The 17460-nt window shown below is 39.8% G+C and overlaps 1 protein-coding gene across 1 annotated transcript in view; it reads right to left on the reverse strand.

The window, feature by feature from the left end:
• Window positions 1–17460, reverse strand: part of LOC124622263 — a 123627-nt gene that overhangs the window by 10401 nt on the left and 95766 nt on the right. The window contains exon 6 of the mRNA XM_047147928.1: window positions 13197–13350. Within this exon, the coding sequence (XP_047003884.1) occupies window positions 13197–13350 (154 nt within the window). The remainder of the gene's footprint in view (window positions 1–13196; window positions 13351–17460) is intronic.

A 17460-nucleotide genomic window follows, 5' to 3' on the forward strand; every position in this document is an offset into this window, starting at 1 on the left:
TGAAATATTGGTTGAAAGCTGCAATAAAGCCTATGAACTAGGAGACTATACAACCATAGATCGAATGCTGCCTGCATTCAGAAGCAGATGCAAATTTAGACAGTACATTCCATCAAAACCAGCTAAATGTGGCATAAAAATATTTGCCTTGTTCGACGCAAAGAATTTCTATATTTTAAATTGCGAAATATATGCTGGAAAACAGCCAGAGGGGCCGTTTCCACTGAGAAATAAACAATTTCTTTTGGTGAATCAGCTGCTGCTACCCATTTAAAAAACAAGGCGTAACGTGACTTTTTATAATGGTTTACAAGCTGTGAACTAGTGTCACATCTGCTGAAAGAACACGAGCTAACTTCTGTGGCAGCAGTGCGTAAGAACAAGATCCAAACCCCTCCTGAATTTTGCAAAACTCGTGGTAGAGAAATCTACTCAGCTAAGTTCGGTTTCCATAAGGTTATTACACTTGTTCCTCACACGCCAGAAAAAAAGCAAAGTTGTTTTGCTCATATCTAGTCTTCACCACAATGCTCAAATTGATGAATTGACAGGACATAAAAAGAAACCAGACAAATTGATGAATTCACAGGACATAAAAAGAAACCAGATATAAATATGTTTTATAATTCTACGAAAGGTGGAACTGACGTTGCAGATGAGCTGTCAGCTACTTATGATGTAAGCCACAAGTCAAAAAAATGGCCTCAGACTGTCTTTTAGGCAATACTGAATATGGCCAGCATAAATGCTGCTATTCTTCAGTGATCAAATAACAATAAAAACCAAAAGCGTCCTAATTTCAAAAAAACACTTGCACAGTGAACACCTGAGTGCCCAACAAGAGATACGTCAACTGCCAAGCACTTTGCGTAAGAGAATCAGAGAATTTAGTGGAGAATCTTCACAAGAATCGACTGCCAGAGTCCAAGGTGTACGAAAAAGATGTCAAGAGTGTCCCTATGCTATCCATCGTAAGACACTTCACGTTTGTGAAGGTCGTCATAAGTACATTTGTCAAGAACACATTGTTCCATTCTATCAACAATGTGCTATGGCATGAGATGATTAACAGCTTATGTGAAAAGTTTATTGTTCATTTTGTGTTCGAAGAAGATTTATCTCGTAAATACTTAGCAAAAAATCAGAATTATTGATGAGAACATATGGTTTTGCAGATTTAAAAAAAATGAAACGTTAAGAGCGGTTAAAATGATTATTTGGCAGATTTTATGCAAAAATTAAGTAACGACGCATTTGTACGCTTAATGGTGTTTATGTCTATGAAAATCCTTTAATTAATAAATAAATCATAAATTTAATTCCCATATTTTGTCAAAAAGTGACAATAAATCCTTAAAAAATATAAATGAAGAACAGGGTCATGTGACCCCCACATCCTTGATGTACCCTTTTTACACCTCATCCTCGCCCTCTTAAATATGTAACGTGCGTACTTCATCCGAGCAGCAGCATTTCTGGAAATTATAGATTGCGAAAATGAAACTTGCAATCAAGTACGCTACCCAAACACGCGAAACACAGCTGTATTACTATCGATGGAAGGAATAAGGTATTTCATTACGAAATATCACTTAAACTGCACTGTATGTAAACAAGTGACAAGGGCGGCCAACGACGGCAGCAGCGAAATACGTGACATTTTGAGAGATAGTGTTCGAATCAATAGCTCGGGCGCATGTTTTAAAGTGATGTTATTCTCAATAATATACAGATGTGTAGATGCGTGCCGGCCGCGGTGGTCTAGCGGTTGTAGGCGCTCAGTCCGGAACCGCGCGACTGCTACGGTCGCAGGTTCGAATCCTGCCTCGGGCATGGATGTGTGTGCCGGCCGAAGTGGCCGTGCGGTTAAAGGCGCTGCAGTCTGGAACCGCAAGACCGCTACGGTCGCAGGTTCGAATCCTGCCTCGGGCATGGATGTGTGTGATGTCCTTAGGTTAGTTAGGTTTAACTAGTTCTAAGCTCTAGGGGACTAATGACCTCAGCAGTTGAGTCCCATAGTGCTCAGGGCCATCATGGATGTGTGTGATGTCCTTAGGTTAGTTAGGTTTAAGTAGTTATAAGTTCTAGTGGACTGATGACCACAGATGTTAAGTCCCATAGAGCTCAGAGCCATTTGAACCATTTGTAGATGTGATCTTAAACTTAGCAGGTCGCAACCGTAAATGACGTTAGAGATTCTGTCTACTCTCGATCCTGCTACAGCTGAAATATACGCGTAATATCAAGTGCCCATCTACAACGTTTATGTTAGAACTTCCAGCAAGCGAAGCTCTAAGAAAATGGCTGTAAATATTACAAGGTGTGGCACCCCAATATTGCAATGTGACAACATGACAGTGCCTGTTTTGCAGAAACGAAGACATCAGCGTCATAATGAACAGTAAACAGACTAAATAGCGTGGTTACAGCAGTATTAGTGGTGGGATTTGCCAATAATTGTCGAAGTGATGTTATGCAATACAGAGTAGTGGACAAGAAAGATACAAGACATTAAGTGCAAATCCAAACAGTGTTGCACGGGCGTCAAACGCACGGTCAATGCCGCAGTGGTTTCCATCCTGGTAATACTATGTTCCTTAGCCATGGGAGACGTACAGAGTTTGCTGTAGTCACACGTCTCTATACTTTATAAAAAGCGATTACTGGAGTGGAGCACTTTTTACTGATAAATTGTGTTAAATACACTCAAAGAGTCTTGGTGAGGGGTCAAAAGACACGACACATCCTGTTCTCCGTTACTGTATCCTTTAATTGGATTCTAAATGTGGTGGTATTCTGTCCCAATACATACCACCTACAAGTAAAGTTCCGGCGATAACAACATAGCAGTCGTTTGCAGAGTTTAAAAGTGATGGAATGGCAGCTTGTAACGGAAATCTGGAAGCGCTCCATGATAGTCTGCAGTCGTGTTTCAATTGTTAGCCTCTATGCACAAAGAAAAACTTGTCAATAAATGTGAGGTGTTCCATACCCATTAAATGTCATTATTCAGTTCGTTTTAAGTTCTGGAAAGGGTTGTTCTGTTGCTACGTGCACATCAACTAGACCATCGCATTTAAATACGTTGTAACCATCCTTTGTAAGTAAATCCAGGTGGGAATAGAGCTTTGTAAACATATTTTTCACGTGTCTTTTAATGTAGTAAACATGTCCCAGCCCATCATTTTCAGCTAGGGTTCCAACGTATGACCATTTACCAGAGTTGTTTACAGTAAATGGAGATATTTTACATTATCCATTCGCAGCCAGATCTCGCCATACACTGTGTTTAAAGCAACATATTAGCCGTACCTGTACATCTGAAATAGCTTCTTTTTCCAATTTATTTTACGTTCTTCCTTGACGGCAGATGTCTTTGCCATATACTCCTGTTTGCGCTTTTTGGGCTTTGATCTCCTTTCTCGTACGCATATCGCAGTAACTCCATTTAAAGTTGTCAATTCTATAATGGGGAATGGATTAAGGCTGTGTGATATATTTACTCTGCTTCTTATGTTTTGTAGGTTAACATTGGTTGTGGGTATCAGTCCCAGTTCGGTGATGTCTATATCTGACATTATTTTGGAGAACAATAGCCTGGATTGAGACGAAGTGTGTTTCCCCTGCTTTAATATAGCACATCTGTGAACGCTTAGCTGGTCTTTGCTGGAGTCAATGTTAAGAACCTCTCTGCAGTTTACAAGTAGATAATTAAAACAGTAATCTGACAGATCGTAATTTATAACTTTCCTCTGTCTCGAGTGGCAACAAGGTTATCTGTACACAAGTCAATTTTCAGATATTCTTATTACCCAGTAAACAACCAGAAAACGTTGTTAAAAACCACACAGCAGCTGTTCTGCAACTTATTAGTTAGCTGACACCACATGGACGTGATGGGCACAGAACACAGTGGAGCACATTGCACATATTGTTAGAGTCTAATATCTAATACACTTAAACACACTTGCACAGGACCTAACAAGTGACCCATTCTGCAGTTGTATATTGTAGTCTCCACCGTGGTAATACCATGCTACTTAGTCAAACAAGACTGGACACATTATAAAATCTATAAAGTGGGTACTATTAACTGTGTTTACTCTCGTACTTGTGATTTGACACAGAAATGTGTAATGTATCTTTAATTGAAGGTTATTCACGTTAAGCAGTCTATTCCAGCTGTTTTACCGTTGTCCACAATCACATTGCTGTTTCCTTGGCAGCCTCCATTCATGTAGAAGTCGTAGTTTGATATTAGGGAGTAGCACATCCCCAGTTTATTAAAAATCGAGGCAAAATCTTTCGTTATGTCCAAATCCAAAAGGTAATAGTCGTCTACATTAAGCTGTTGCAGGATTCCAGACAGCTTTTCCATCAGAGTACCCATTTAACACCGACTAGTTCCACTTCGTATGGTTCGCTCATAGGATGTTTATATTTCCTCGAATTGGATTCCAGTGCTTCATTGCCGATTTTTTCCAGTATCCAGCTGACCGTCACATAGCCGCTCCCATTTAGGAGAAACGGTACCTCTTCCTGGAAACCACGTCTCACAATGACGAACTTGGAGAAATTATTATCAAAAGAAAATCTTGAGTAAAAATTATTATCTCCAGATACTGAATAACAAAATAAACGAAAAGAATAAGAAGCAGTTAAACACGCAGAATAAAATAAATAAATAAAATCAAACAATTAACCCATTTAAAAAAAAACATCTCAAGAGTTAAATCCTTTGAATAGAAACAGTTAATTGATCCACAACATTACGGACTGCCTCGTCTATAATTGTGTCTAACAGTCCACGTCGTCACAGTTCTTAACAACCGTAATGTTACAGCAAAACGGTCCCATATTTAGTGTTAGCACACTTAAAAAATTTCCTTTTAAGAAGCGTGCCATGTTTGGTGTAGTTTAATTTGCTCGTACCAGTAAGGAGACCGTCCATGTTCTCCAGGAATAACTACAAACCGAAACACCGTCAGTTGGTCTCTTCTTCCTCATAAATAGTGAAGAGATGTTTAGCACATTGGAGGAAGACACGTTACTACTCGTGCTTTCCACTACCACAGAAGCCTCCTCTTAAACTCTAAGGAACAAAGATGGCGGTACTCCTCATCACGCGGTCTTCTGCTCAATTCTTCAAGCTTTGCCTGTGCTTATAGTCTAAATGCAATCTTCTAACTCAGTTGCACTGCTGTGTCAATCTCTGGGCACTAATTTGGCAAATATGTGTATATAAACATCGCACTTCTTGTGCTGCCTACATATTTTGCAAAAAAGTTTAGAATAATACATCATCTTAGCCTATGGAAAATAATTAATTGCGACTCTGTTGTATTTTTATCACCAGAGGTTTGACTGCAGATTGCTCTTATTGTACATAGCCTCTAATAGGTCTGTGCCATTTGTAGTAATAACACTATCTGCCATTCTATAGCATTTTGTATTTTTCCAAGTGAATAACGCCACGTATTACGTTTCTTCCTCCAAACGTGGTCCTTCATAAGTGTTTAAATATGGAAATATTGTGTTGTTATGTACATCAGTAGTAAGCCTAATTAGTTGGTTTACCTGCGAAGTGTGGAATTTTTTGCTAACAGGTACTTTTTTCTGCTATTATAAAGCTGGTTAGGCTAATGTTACAACAACGAATATTGAGCCTACATTTTGAAACGTCAGCGTTGTTAGTACTGAGGTACATAAAATAGAATTTTGGGCACTAATTTGACAAGTATGTACAAATTAACTAACAGTTTATTTTACAATGTAGTATTTTCGCCAATATTGTGGCAGCCCACCGTTTAGAGCGTCACAGCGTTTTTTAATATATGTCTCAGCCAGGTCCTGCATACTCAGTATAAAACATGACAATTTGCTATGCTGCCTACATATTTCACAGACTTAGTATTTTTCAACATCTTAGATGTGGAAAATAACTAACGACTCCCATGCGTTTTTAATTGAGCAGCTATCTACTGGAGGCAGTAAGAAGTAGCAGTGCAAAAAACTGAACTGTAATCGATTTTCCAGTGCAACCATCTGCTGGTGGAACTAGGCAAACGCTTTCTCCAGTGCACCCATCGGCTGGTGACCGGAGCAGGCAGATTGTGGAAGTGAACTTGCTTTTATTTACGTATCCAGAGTTTGCAGGATTGTATTTGAGGTAAAACTCATTTTCAACACATAAGAATTTCTGTTTCATTATTTATATTTTATAAACAATTTTTGGGTTTTAGTTATTTATAGAGAAATATGCTACCTATTCGTTTCAGTATTCCATGGTGGATGAAATATAGCTTCAAATCAAGATACCAGTGTGAAGACTGAACTGGGCTGTCACTCCTTAAACAAATATTTGGGAGTGAGTCAGTATTGCAGACATAATCATAGAGCAGAAGTACGAGGTGCATGGAAGTACAGGACCACAGGTGTGCAGGGCGTGGAATGGGCAGTGTTTGATGCAAAATTTGCAGAAGTGCAAGGTGCAGTGGGTGGTGATGCTGATGTCAGTGAAATATGACTTGAGGCCATATGTGTCAACTGCAGCAAGGGGGAAGGGAGGGGACATTCTGGGTGGAGGGTGCTTCAGTCAAAACTTGCATAAGTGCAGTGGGGATTGAGAAACCCTCACCTCCTTGACTTTTGCACATCACCGTAAATGACAGCCAAAAGAGTTGCAGGATAAAAATTTATTAAAATTCTTGACCACTGTTTCGGTATATCTAAATGTATCTTCATCAGAAGTAAAATACCTAAAACCACATCCTGCAATGGAGATTCATAAAACAATTGTACCAAAGGCGTCGGCAGTAGTTAAAACATCATCTCCATTTATACAACATAATTAGTTGTTTTATGAATCTCCATTGGAGGATAAGATTTTAGGTATTTTACTTCAGATGAAGGTATATTTAGATATACCGAAACCGTGGTCAAAAATTTTAATAAATTTTTATCCTGCAACTGTTTTGGCTGTCGTCATTTACCGTGAAGAATTTTTACAGTTGCTGTTTCAGCCATGTTTAAAATCTCGAGATACGGAAGTGGTGATGCTGACACCAGCAAAATATGACATACAAAACTGCATAAGAGTTCCTGGAATGACCTCTGCATTGTGGTCAAAGATGGCTTGTTTTCTCCTTGCCCTCCTACTGTGATACTCTGAGCACTTCCTGTACTCTGCTTGTAACCTCAGTGTTTCGCCACCAAGTAAATCTGAACATGCACTGGCAGTGGTGAGAAAGACAAATTTATGGCATAGACTCGATTTGATTTCCTTCGTCTTTGTTTGCCGAAAATGAATCCGCTGCTTTTTGGAATTATTATACCAAATAAGACCGAAATTCGAATTGTAGGCATGCTCAATAAATTTTAAGATTCATTACATGTAATACAATACCGAAATTCAGAAACTTGTTCTTGAATGTAGTTTATTTTGATTGTGTTATTCACCTATGTCAGTCTTCCTCTAAACGCTTCCATACTACGCCATGAAATTTCGGTGCAGTTTCGTTCCGCTCAATCAATCTCAATTTTGATGTTTAATAGGTTGTTATCTTTGTTTCTTGTACTCAATATATTTACATTCTTTGTTTACTTAAAGTTATTCTGCACTGAGTAACATTTATCTCCTGTCCAGCAGTCTAGGACATACCGGCATCCATCGACAAAGGTTATATACTCTGTAAGCATTAAAATTAGGTTTTTTTCCCCTGCAGTTTTATTCCTTACTTGTACTTTTCTTTCACTTCCTGGTATAAGTTAAAAAGTAGAAATCTACTAAGTCTTGTATACAGTTTAAATTATTCCTTTCATTTTTTAAATCGGGTTTATGCACATTATTAACAATTCATTTCATTTGTCTTTGCAATGTCATTATTTTCTCTAGGAATAATGACATGTGATTTTACACTAGCGAAGTCGGGAATCTTCGGCAGGTGCTGATGAACAAATTAAACGCAGAAGATGCAGAACTTCTCATGAGATAATTTTCACTTTTATATCATCTCTTCATCATTTTTTTCTTTCACAGTGATTCAAGACTATTTCAGATTTGGAGCACAACATGGAATCACCAACTTCTTCAAAATCGATTTCTTTCCGTTCTTCTATGGCAATCCATACTTAAATGTTCTTCACAGACAAACATTTCAAGTTTCTCTTGGTATCTTTAAACTTAAGGCACCTTAGCGTTTGCATATGTGAAATTAATATATTTCTTTTCTCTAAGATTGATTTTAACATTTTTCTGAAGTAATGTTTTTTTCAGTTTTTATTTCATTATCTAATTTATTTATAGAAGGTTCTGAACCCTTAGATTTTTTGTCTGTTCTTGTGTACGTTTCTTTCATACATTATGGGATTATATGTTCTAATAATCATTGCCTTTCACCTGCTCTTCAAGTTTATACTCCGTCATCTGCAATTAATCTCATTTTTCTAGAAATGCCGACTACCATGCAATATTTCGTACTGTAAGAACGACAGTTCAAATGATGGAACATTTTTCCTAAAAAGTTTATTAATTTCAGCTCATTTCTCCAAGACTGCATCTGAGTAAACTACAGAAAAGATAACTTATTTTATTTAACATGCCGTGCAGGCTGTTAATATTATTTTCTTTTTAGCTCATGACATTCGCCAAACTCAAACGAATGCAATTATTAATAGTATACCAGTCCAAGAAAATCAGGGACATATTTGATCGGTATTAATTTGAGATTTCATATCATGAAATTGTATAGATCTTCATATCACTCAAATGATTCTGTCTCAAAGTAAATTCAACAAAATACCCCATGAATCAGGGACTGCTACAGCAGTGGGGCAAACATTTCACTCAACAAATGTTCTGTAATAACAAATCAAGCATCAATAAACAACTATGAGCAGCTATAAAAAGAATGTGAAATATAACCCCTTTTGCAAATAAGAGGAACATTATTTTAACTGTCATAAATAGAGATTATATAGCTTTCACCAGAGATTAGAAACAAATCTGCAAAAATGGAATTACGTAGAAAGAGAATTCCGCCTGTACCAATGCACGTAGCTTGTGATAATTCAGGCTAGTTCTATAAACGACTCACACTAGACAGCAGTAACAAAATTTACGTGAACCCTGAGTATAAAATAAATTACACATAACTGCCACATCCTCCCCCCATGAACCAGGGACCTTTCCGCTTGCCTCAGCGATACAGATAGCCGAGCGTTAGTGCAACCACAATGGAGGGGTGTCTGTTGAGAGGAAATACGAACGTGTGATTCCTGGAGATGGGCAGCAGCCTTTTCAGTAGTTGCACGGGCGAAAGTCCGGATGATTGACTGATCTGGCCTTGCAACTTCAAGCAAAATGTCCTTTCTGTCCTGGCACTGCGAACGGCAGAAAACGAGGGGAGACTACAGCCATAATTTTTCCCGAGGGTATGCAGCTGTACTGTATGGTTAAATTTCGGAGGTAAAATAGTGCCCTATTCGAACCTCTGGGTGAGGACTATGCAGAAGGACGCCGTTATCAGGAGAAAAACTGGCATTCTACGGACCGGAGCATAGAATATCAGATCCCATAGTGGGGCAGGTAGATTAGAAAATATAGAAGAGGAAACGGATAGATTAAAGTTAGAAATTAGTTAGTGAGAATTAGTGAATTTCGGTGGCAGGGGGAACAGGATTCCTGGTCAAGGGAACGTAGCCTATAAATAGAAAATCAAATATGGCTAATGAAAGATTAGGTTTGAAAAAGAATAAAAATGGAATGCGGATAAGCTACTTTGGGCAGTATAGTTAACGCATTCTTACAACCAAGATAGACTAGAAGCCCAGAACCACACAGTAGTACAAGTTTATATGGCAAGTAGCTCCGCAGATGATGAAGAGATTGAAGAAATGTATGACGACATTATTCAGACAGTTAAGAGAGACAAAAATTTAATACTAATGGGGGACCGGAATTCGATAGTAGGAAAAAGAATAAAAGGAGAAGTAGTAGGTGAATATCGACTGGGGAAAGAAATGAAAGAGAAAGCCGGCTGGTAAAATTTTGCACAGAGCATAATTTAATCATAGCCAACACTTGGTGTGAGAATCATGAAAGAAGGCCTTACATGTGGAATAGACCTGGAGACACTGGAGGATTTCAGATCGAATGAATAAGGTAAGACAGAGATTTAGGAACCACGTTTTGAATTGTAAGACACTTCCAGGGACAAATGTGGACTCTGACCACAATTTATTAATTATGAACTGTATATTAAAACTCAGGAAACTGCAAAAAGGTAGGAATTTACGGAGATGGGACCTAGATAAACTCAAAGAACCAGACGTTATAGAACGTTTCAGAGGGAGCATTAGGGAACGGTTACAAGGATAGGGGAAAGGTATACAGTAGAAGAAGAATGATTAGCTTTGAGAGATGAAATAATGAAGGCAGCAGAGGATCAAGTACGTAAAAAGGTGAGGACTAGTACAAATCCTTGGGTAATGTAAGAGATACTGAATGTCAGTGATGAAGGAGAGCTGGCCGGAGTGGCTCCAGTCGCAGGTTCGAATCCTGCCTCGGGAATGCATGTGTGTGATGTCCTTAGGTTAGTTAGGTTTAATTAGTTGTAAGTTCTAGGCGACTGATGACTTCAGAAGTTTAGTCGCATAGTGCTCAGAGCCATTTTAACCATTTTTGATGAAGGAGAAAATATAAAGTGCACTAAATGAAGCAGCAAAAGAGAATACGAATATATAAAAAAAATTAGATGACAGGATTTAAAAGCATATATTACTGGGGGTATGGCAGACTTCACCTACAGGAAAATTAAAATCACCTTTGGAGAAAAGATAACAACCTGTATGAACATCAAGAATTCAGATTGAAAACCAGTCCTAAGCAAAGAAGGGAAAGCAGAAAGGTGAAAGGTGTATATCGAGGGTCTTTACGAGAGAGATGTCCTTGAGTGCAATCTTATGGAAATAGAAGAGGACGTAGATGAAGGTGAGATTGGAGATGAGGCACTGCGTTAAGAATTTGATAGAGCACTGAAATACCTAAGTCGAAACAAGGCCCTGAGAGTCGACAACATTGCGCTGGAAATACTGATAGCCTTGGGAGAGCCAGCGATAACATAACTCATTCATATAGTGTGCAAAATGTATGAGACAGGCGAAATACCCTCAGACTTCAAGAAGAATATAATAATTCCAATTCTAAAGAAAGCAGGTACTGGCAGGTGTGAAAATTATCAAACTATGAGTTTAATAAGTCACGATTGCAAAATACTAAGACGAACTTTACAGAAGAATGAAAAAACTGGTAAATCCGACCTCGGGGAAGATCAGTTTGGTGTCCAGAGAAATGTTGGAACACGCGAGGCTATACTGACCCTACGACTTCTCATAGAACGTAGAACTTGTATACATAGAGAAAGCTTTTGACAATGTTGACTGAAATACTCTCTTTCAAATTCTGAAGCTGTCAGGGGTAAATAACAGGAAACGAGAGGCTATTTAGAATTTGTACGGAAACCAGATGGCAGTTGTAAGAGTCGAGGGGCACGAAAGGGAAGCAGTGGTTGAGAAGGAACTAAGACAGGGCTTACCACGATGTTATTCAATCTGTATATTGAGCAAGCAGTAAAGGAAACAAAAGAAAACTTTGGAGTAGGAATTAAAGTTCAGGGAGAAGAAATAAAAATTTTGAGTTTCGCCGATGACACTGTAATTTTGTCAGAGACAGCAAAGACATGGAAGAGCAGTTAAACAACACGGACAGTGTCTTGAAAGGAAGATACAAGACGAACTTCAACAAAAGCAAAACGAGGATAAAGGAATGCAGACGAAGTAAATCAGGTGATGCTGTGGAAATTAGATTAGGAAATGAGACATTTAAATTAGTAGAAAAGTTTTACAATTTTTTCAGCAAAATAACTGGTAATGGTTGAAGTAGAGAGGATATAAAATGTAGACTGGCAATGGCAAGCAAAGCGTTTGAAAGTATTATTGTGAAGTGTTACCAAGTGTGGAAGTGAAACATGGACGATAATCAGTTTAGACAAGAAGAGAATAGAATAGAAGTTTTTGAAATACGTTGCTACTGAAGAAAGCTGAAGGTTAGTTGGGTAGATCAAGTAACTAATGAGGAAATACTGAACTGAACTCGGGAGAAAAGAAATTGGTGGCACAACGTGAGTTGGAGAAGAAATCTGTTGGTAGGACACGTTCTGAGGCATCAAAGGTTCACCAATTTAGTACTGGAGGGTCGGGTTTGGGGTAAAAATATATTACTAACAAACACTTCTCAAGCCCGATAGACAGGAACTACACAATGCACCAGAATAACTGTGGCAGCAACAATTCTAGCAATGTATGGTAGCCAAGTTGGAACCGATAAACTCTTTAAATATAATGTGAGCTAAATAGAACCTAAAACAATATGACTGAAATAATTGAAAGAAAACCGTGGAATAGCCGATAGCTCCAAATAACTGTTCGTACAGTCTACACAGAAAAGCGCTCACGAAAAAATTCGAACATGCACCAATGGCTAATCTCACTTTGCCCATGAATTCTGAAGACTCAAACAGCCTACAGTGTTTCAAGGCCGTCTTGCACCAAATCCGAGCTTCACGCTTGTCGGGGATGTAAGCTGGCGGGATAGAGACTCACGCACCCATTCAAAGTCATATTCAAGTATGATAAATCTCATGGGCGATATGACTGACAGCACTTACCCTTGTGTCGCTATTCTGCAGCGATGGTAAATGACTGAGGGCCATCTAATGCAGTGCCGTTCAACTGGCTTGGTGGAGAGTGTGCAAGACCTTGGCGGGATGCCAATGAGGTAGTTACTTAACTACACAGGCAAAGAGTTTATGCAACGCTTCCGACTTCGTATCACTCTACTTTTTAAATTAATTTATTCGGTGGTCCGCTTTTCTGTTGAAGTAACTGACTAATATATGCTGTCTTATTTAAACCAATATTAGTTTTTTACGATCACGAAACAAAGTAAGGTATTTCGTGAATCGTTCAGAGTAGCTCGTCAATGCCCTCCATTACCTCTGGATGCTGCAGTTTTCACAACAACTGGGAACTGCTGTATAACGTTTGTCATGTCCCTCGTACGTATAGCAGCTACTGTGGTATATATGATGTATAGCCTCAGCCTAAGCCCCTCTCTGTCTAATGTGAACAACACTTACCAAGTTCTAAGAATCCAAGTACGAGGTATGTGATCATCCATGGCGTACTTCCATACATGAAGCCTAGTGTCATAGTCGCTGGGAAACTGAGTGCCAAGATGATTGTGATCGCTGAATTGATGATAAGCCACCAGAAGACAAGGCGGTGTCGATTCTGGAAGAGAAAAAATTGTGGAAGATTTATATGCATATAAAGTTAAGAACTGGAGGTTTAGTTGGCATAAAAACGTATGAATCAATGCAAACGTTATTTATTAACAATACACTATCATACACGGGAAAATTTTCAATTAGGTATCCAAATAAGAAACTAGCTTCAACATTTCTTAATTTTGAATTCTATGGGTTTGTAAGAGGTGCAGAGAACGTATATCTAGCAGAAAGAAGAAAGGTGAAAGAAACATATCTCCTTCCAATGATGGTAATATTCACTAAATTAAAATTTCAGCGACGATTTCATTGCAATACATTAGCAATGAAAAATGAGAAACACACTGATTAGCCAGAACCTTATGATTACCTACCTAGTAGTCGGTACGCCCACCTTAGCCACGGGTAACAGTAGCGACGTAGCGTGACGGAAACAGTGAGGCCATCGTAGGTCGCTGAAGGGAGTTGTAAACACATCTGCACAAACGAGTAACCTAATTCAAGTAAATTCCTGGGAGACGATGAGCTCTGATGCCACATTTAATCACATCCCAGATATATTCGATCGGGTTCAGATCAGGTGAGCTGGGGGACCAGCACATCAACTGGAACTCGGCACTGTGTTCCTCGAACCACTGCATGTAACCCCGCGCCTTACGACATAGCGCATGATCACGCTTTAAAATGCGACTACCGTCGGGAAACATGATCTTCATGAAGGGGTGTACGTAGTTTGCAATCACTGTACGATACTCCTTGACCGCCACCGTGCCTTGCACGAGCTCCACTGTGTCCATGGATTCCCATGTGAATGTTACCCAGATCGTAATGGAGCCTTGTCTTCGTCCTGCCATACAGGTTCAAGGTGCTGTTCCTATGAAAGACGACAGATTCGCGCACTCTCTTTTGCATGATGAAGAAGATGTCGGGATTCATCCATGCAGCCCTATGCCACTGCGCCAACGTCCAGTGCCAATGGTCATGTGTCCATTTTAGTTGTGGTTGCTGACGTCGTGGTGGTAAAATTGGCACATACGTGGGTCGTCGGCTGCGGAGGCCCTTCGTTAGGAGAGTTGGGTGCACTGTGTGTCCAGACTCACTTGTACTGTACCCGGCATTGTTAAAGTCTGACATCAGTCTCCAGTTCGCTGGCCGTCTTGTTTTACCAGTGCGCCCAGCCTACAGCGTCCGCCATCTACAATGAAGGGAGGCTGCCCGACCCATGACGTTCGAACGTTGTTTCGCTACGTGTTGAAGACACTCACCTTAGCACTGCTGGTACACCCGAGAAGTCGTCCAGTTTCCGAAGTGCTCGTGCAGAGCCTTCGGGCCATCACAATTTGTCATGTGTCGAATTTAGACAGATCGGGCGCCTTCCCCATTCTACACACGGACAGCACTCTCGCTGATACTACGTACACCGAGTGTGTGTCTGACTAGTAGTCATTCCTCGCCAGGTGACGCTGCTATCGCCTGGACAGGTTTATATCTATGGTAGCTCGGTGGTCATAATGTTCTGGCTGACCAGTGCTGAGGTCAACGATTGAAACAAAGGCTGCTGCTATCCATACGGCACTGATTGTTATGAAAACTTCATACTTCTCCACTATTCAAAAATTAAATTATACCTATGAATTTTTCGATATTTGATAAACATTTGATAGCCGGCCGAAGTGGCCGCGCGGTTCTGGCGCTGCAGTCTGGAACCGCGAGACGGCTACGGTCGCAGGTTCGAATCCTGCCTCGGGCATGGATGTGTGTGATGTCCTTGGGTTAGTTAGGTTTAACTAGTTCTAAGTTGTAGGGGACTAATGACCCCAGCAGTTGAGTCCCATAGTGCTCAGAGCCATTTTTTTTAAACATTTGATAAACATATATATACTTGAAAATGTGTACACATCATTTTTAGACAATAAATGTTTCAGAGAGTAGTTGCTGTCGATTAAAGGATACATAATCTATTATTGCTATCTGTGCGCACATGGAATGATAAAGGACGACCGATTTTCAACTAAAATGACATGAATAATTTTTCGATTTGTATTACGGCAATTAGTGTGTAGTGCACCGATGTAGGAAGGTAGATCATTTAAACATGAAATGTATTCGCATTTTCAAATCTAAACCACCTCCAGCTCTACAATGGAGTCACGAAAAAAAATGTGGCTGGCCGCGGCTCGGACCCGGTTTCTTACTTTACGCGGGTGGTCGCTTCGATTACCCGAGCGCGACTTACGGTCGGACGCAAACGTATACGTCGTCATCCATGTGTCATATCCTTATTCGTACATTCCATTAATGTTATTCTCATACAACTAATGCGTGTGTGTCGACAGGAACATTGCATCGTACTTCTTGACAACACAACACAACACAATTTCGTTAATATCCATAGCCGCACAATGCACTATTCAGACAGGAGCAAGTGGATGTGATGCTCTGTTACGGTGACTGTCGCCTGATCGTGCAAGCTAGGGGATGAGTGTGTGTTGAAAAATATTCTGATGTTGCAGCGCCTGCACGCTCGTAATATGACACAACAGAGAACGTGGATCGTATAAAACGCAAAACATCGGCGCAACAATTGAAGAGAGGACCACAAAGAACGTTTTAGTAAAGGTAGGATACAATACGTAGGCAGCTGTGAGACACTGAACACGAAAGAGGTATCACAACGTTGTGCGAACACTAGAAGCACCTATCACACGCACAAGTATCTAGCTTAACTTTCTCTAGGAGGTACTCAATGGTGATTCACCGAATGGTGTCTCCTGTACCTGCATACGAATGACGTGTTACCCACCAGAATTCTACAGGTGCTCAATAGCGTCACAAACAACCTTTGAGGGACGTCATGACACGCAAAGGACAATTTCTTCATTAGGGACTTATCAGGCAGTCATCAGTTTTGAGCAAGAGCAAGGACTATTGACCAAGGAAAGCAACTCACCTTGTCATATTTGCTTCTAAACGAACAGCGTAACTTGCGAGTTGTTATTTACTTGTTATGTCCTGGATGCAGTCTGAATTGATTTTATTGGACTCGGTGAGACAATTATTTGAGAAGGTGGGGCGCGGAACACGGAAGACACTCTTGAGTCACTTAACAGCTGTAGACAACGAAAATGAATGCTCCAAAAATAGCTGCAGTTAGATGATATATTATTAAGTATTTGACACGAAAAGTCTGTTTTGGCTTATTGCTGTTATAAAGTGACGTCTAGTTGGTAATCAGGACAGTAATGGATCTACAGTAAATTTTTTCTGTCACATCTTGGTCAGTATATTACGCTTTATGGTTACGAAACTTAAAAATATGTTTTCGTCAGTTTGATGTTGACAGTTCTTTCTTATGGTAGATGTGTTCAGTAACGTGCTTGAGTACCAGCTGTGGTACTTGGTGTGTAAATGTTCACATTTGTTTCAAAGGTGTATTATGAGAATGGATGCGGCAGTAGTTCACAGTCCATTTCAAGAACGGTAGGGAGGTCATTAAACTTGCTTCATAAACTTGGACAAAAAAAGAGGAAATTAATATCCTAATGCGCTCTTCAAATTAAAAAAGAGGCAACTCTGTAAACTACTTTTAATATAACTGCATATTAAAGAAAGGAATATCGTATTAGTTGAAGAAGAATCACATACAAAATTTAGTGACAGATTCTTCCTACCGTACAGTCTCAAGGCAATAAGTAAAATTTCATTCGCTGCCCTTCTTGCTGTTGAAATTTTGATGCCTGAGAAAGTTAGCAAAAGATAAGAAAGACCGTAAATTCCGTTTCGTTCTTCGCAATTACATTGCAGTTGCTCTGACTGCTTACGAATAGGCCACTGTGACAAATCTGACAAGTCCACCACTCTTCCAAGAAACAGTCTTCGTTGGGGCAGGGCAAACGGCATTTGGCGAGCATATCACGAGCATTCTCTCTCTGTAAAATTTGGGCAATGTGGTTCAGCATTACTTCACGCTGGTAGTACACAATGTGCCGAAGGTTGTGTGTTGTCAAATAGACATACAGGCTCAGTAAACCAAGTGACATTTGCTACCATATGAATAGCGTCCCGCTGTCACCTGCCAGCCCATAATGTGCATCTATGCTTGTGAAACTACACT

This window comes from Schistocerca americana, chromosome 1 (assembly GCF_021461395.2).
Source record: "Schistocerca americana isolate TAMUIC-IGC-003095 chromosome 1, iqSchAmer2.1, whole genome shotgun sequence".
Taxonomy (NCBI): domain Eukaryota; kingdom Metazoa; phylum Arthropoda; class Insecta; order Orthoptera; family Acrididae; genus Schistocerca; species Schistocerca americana.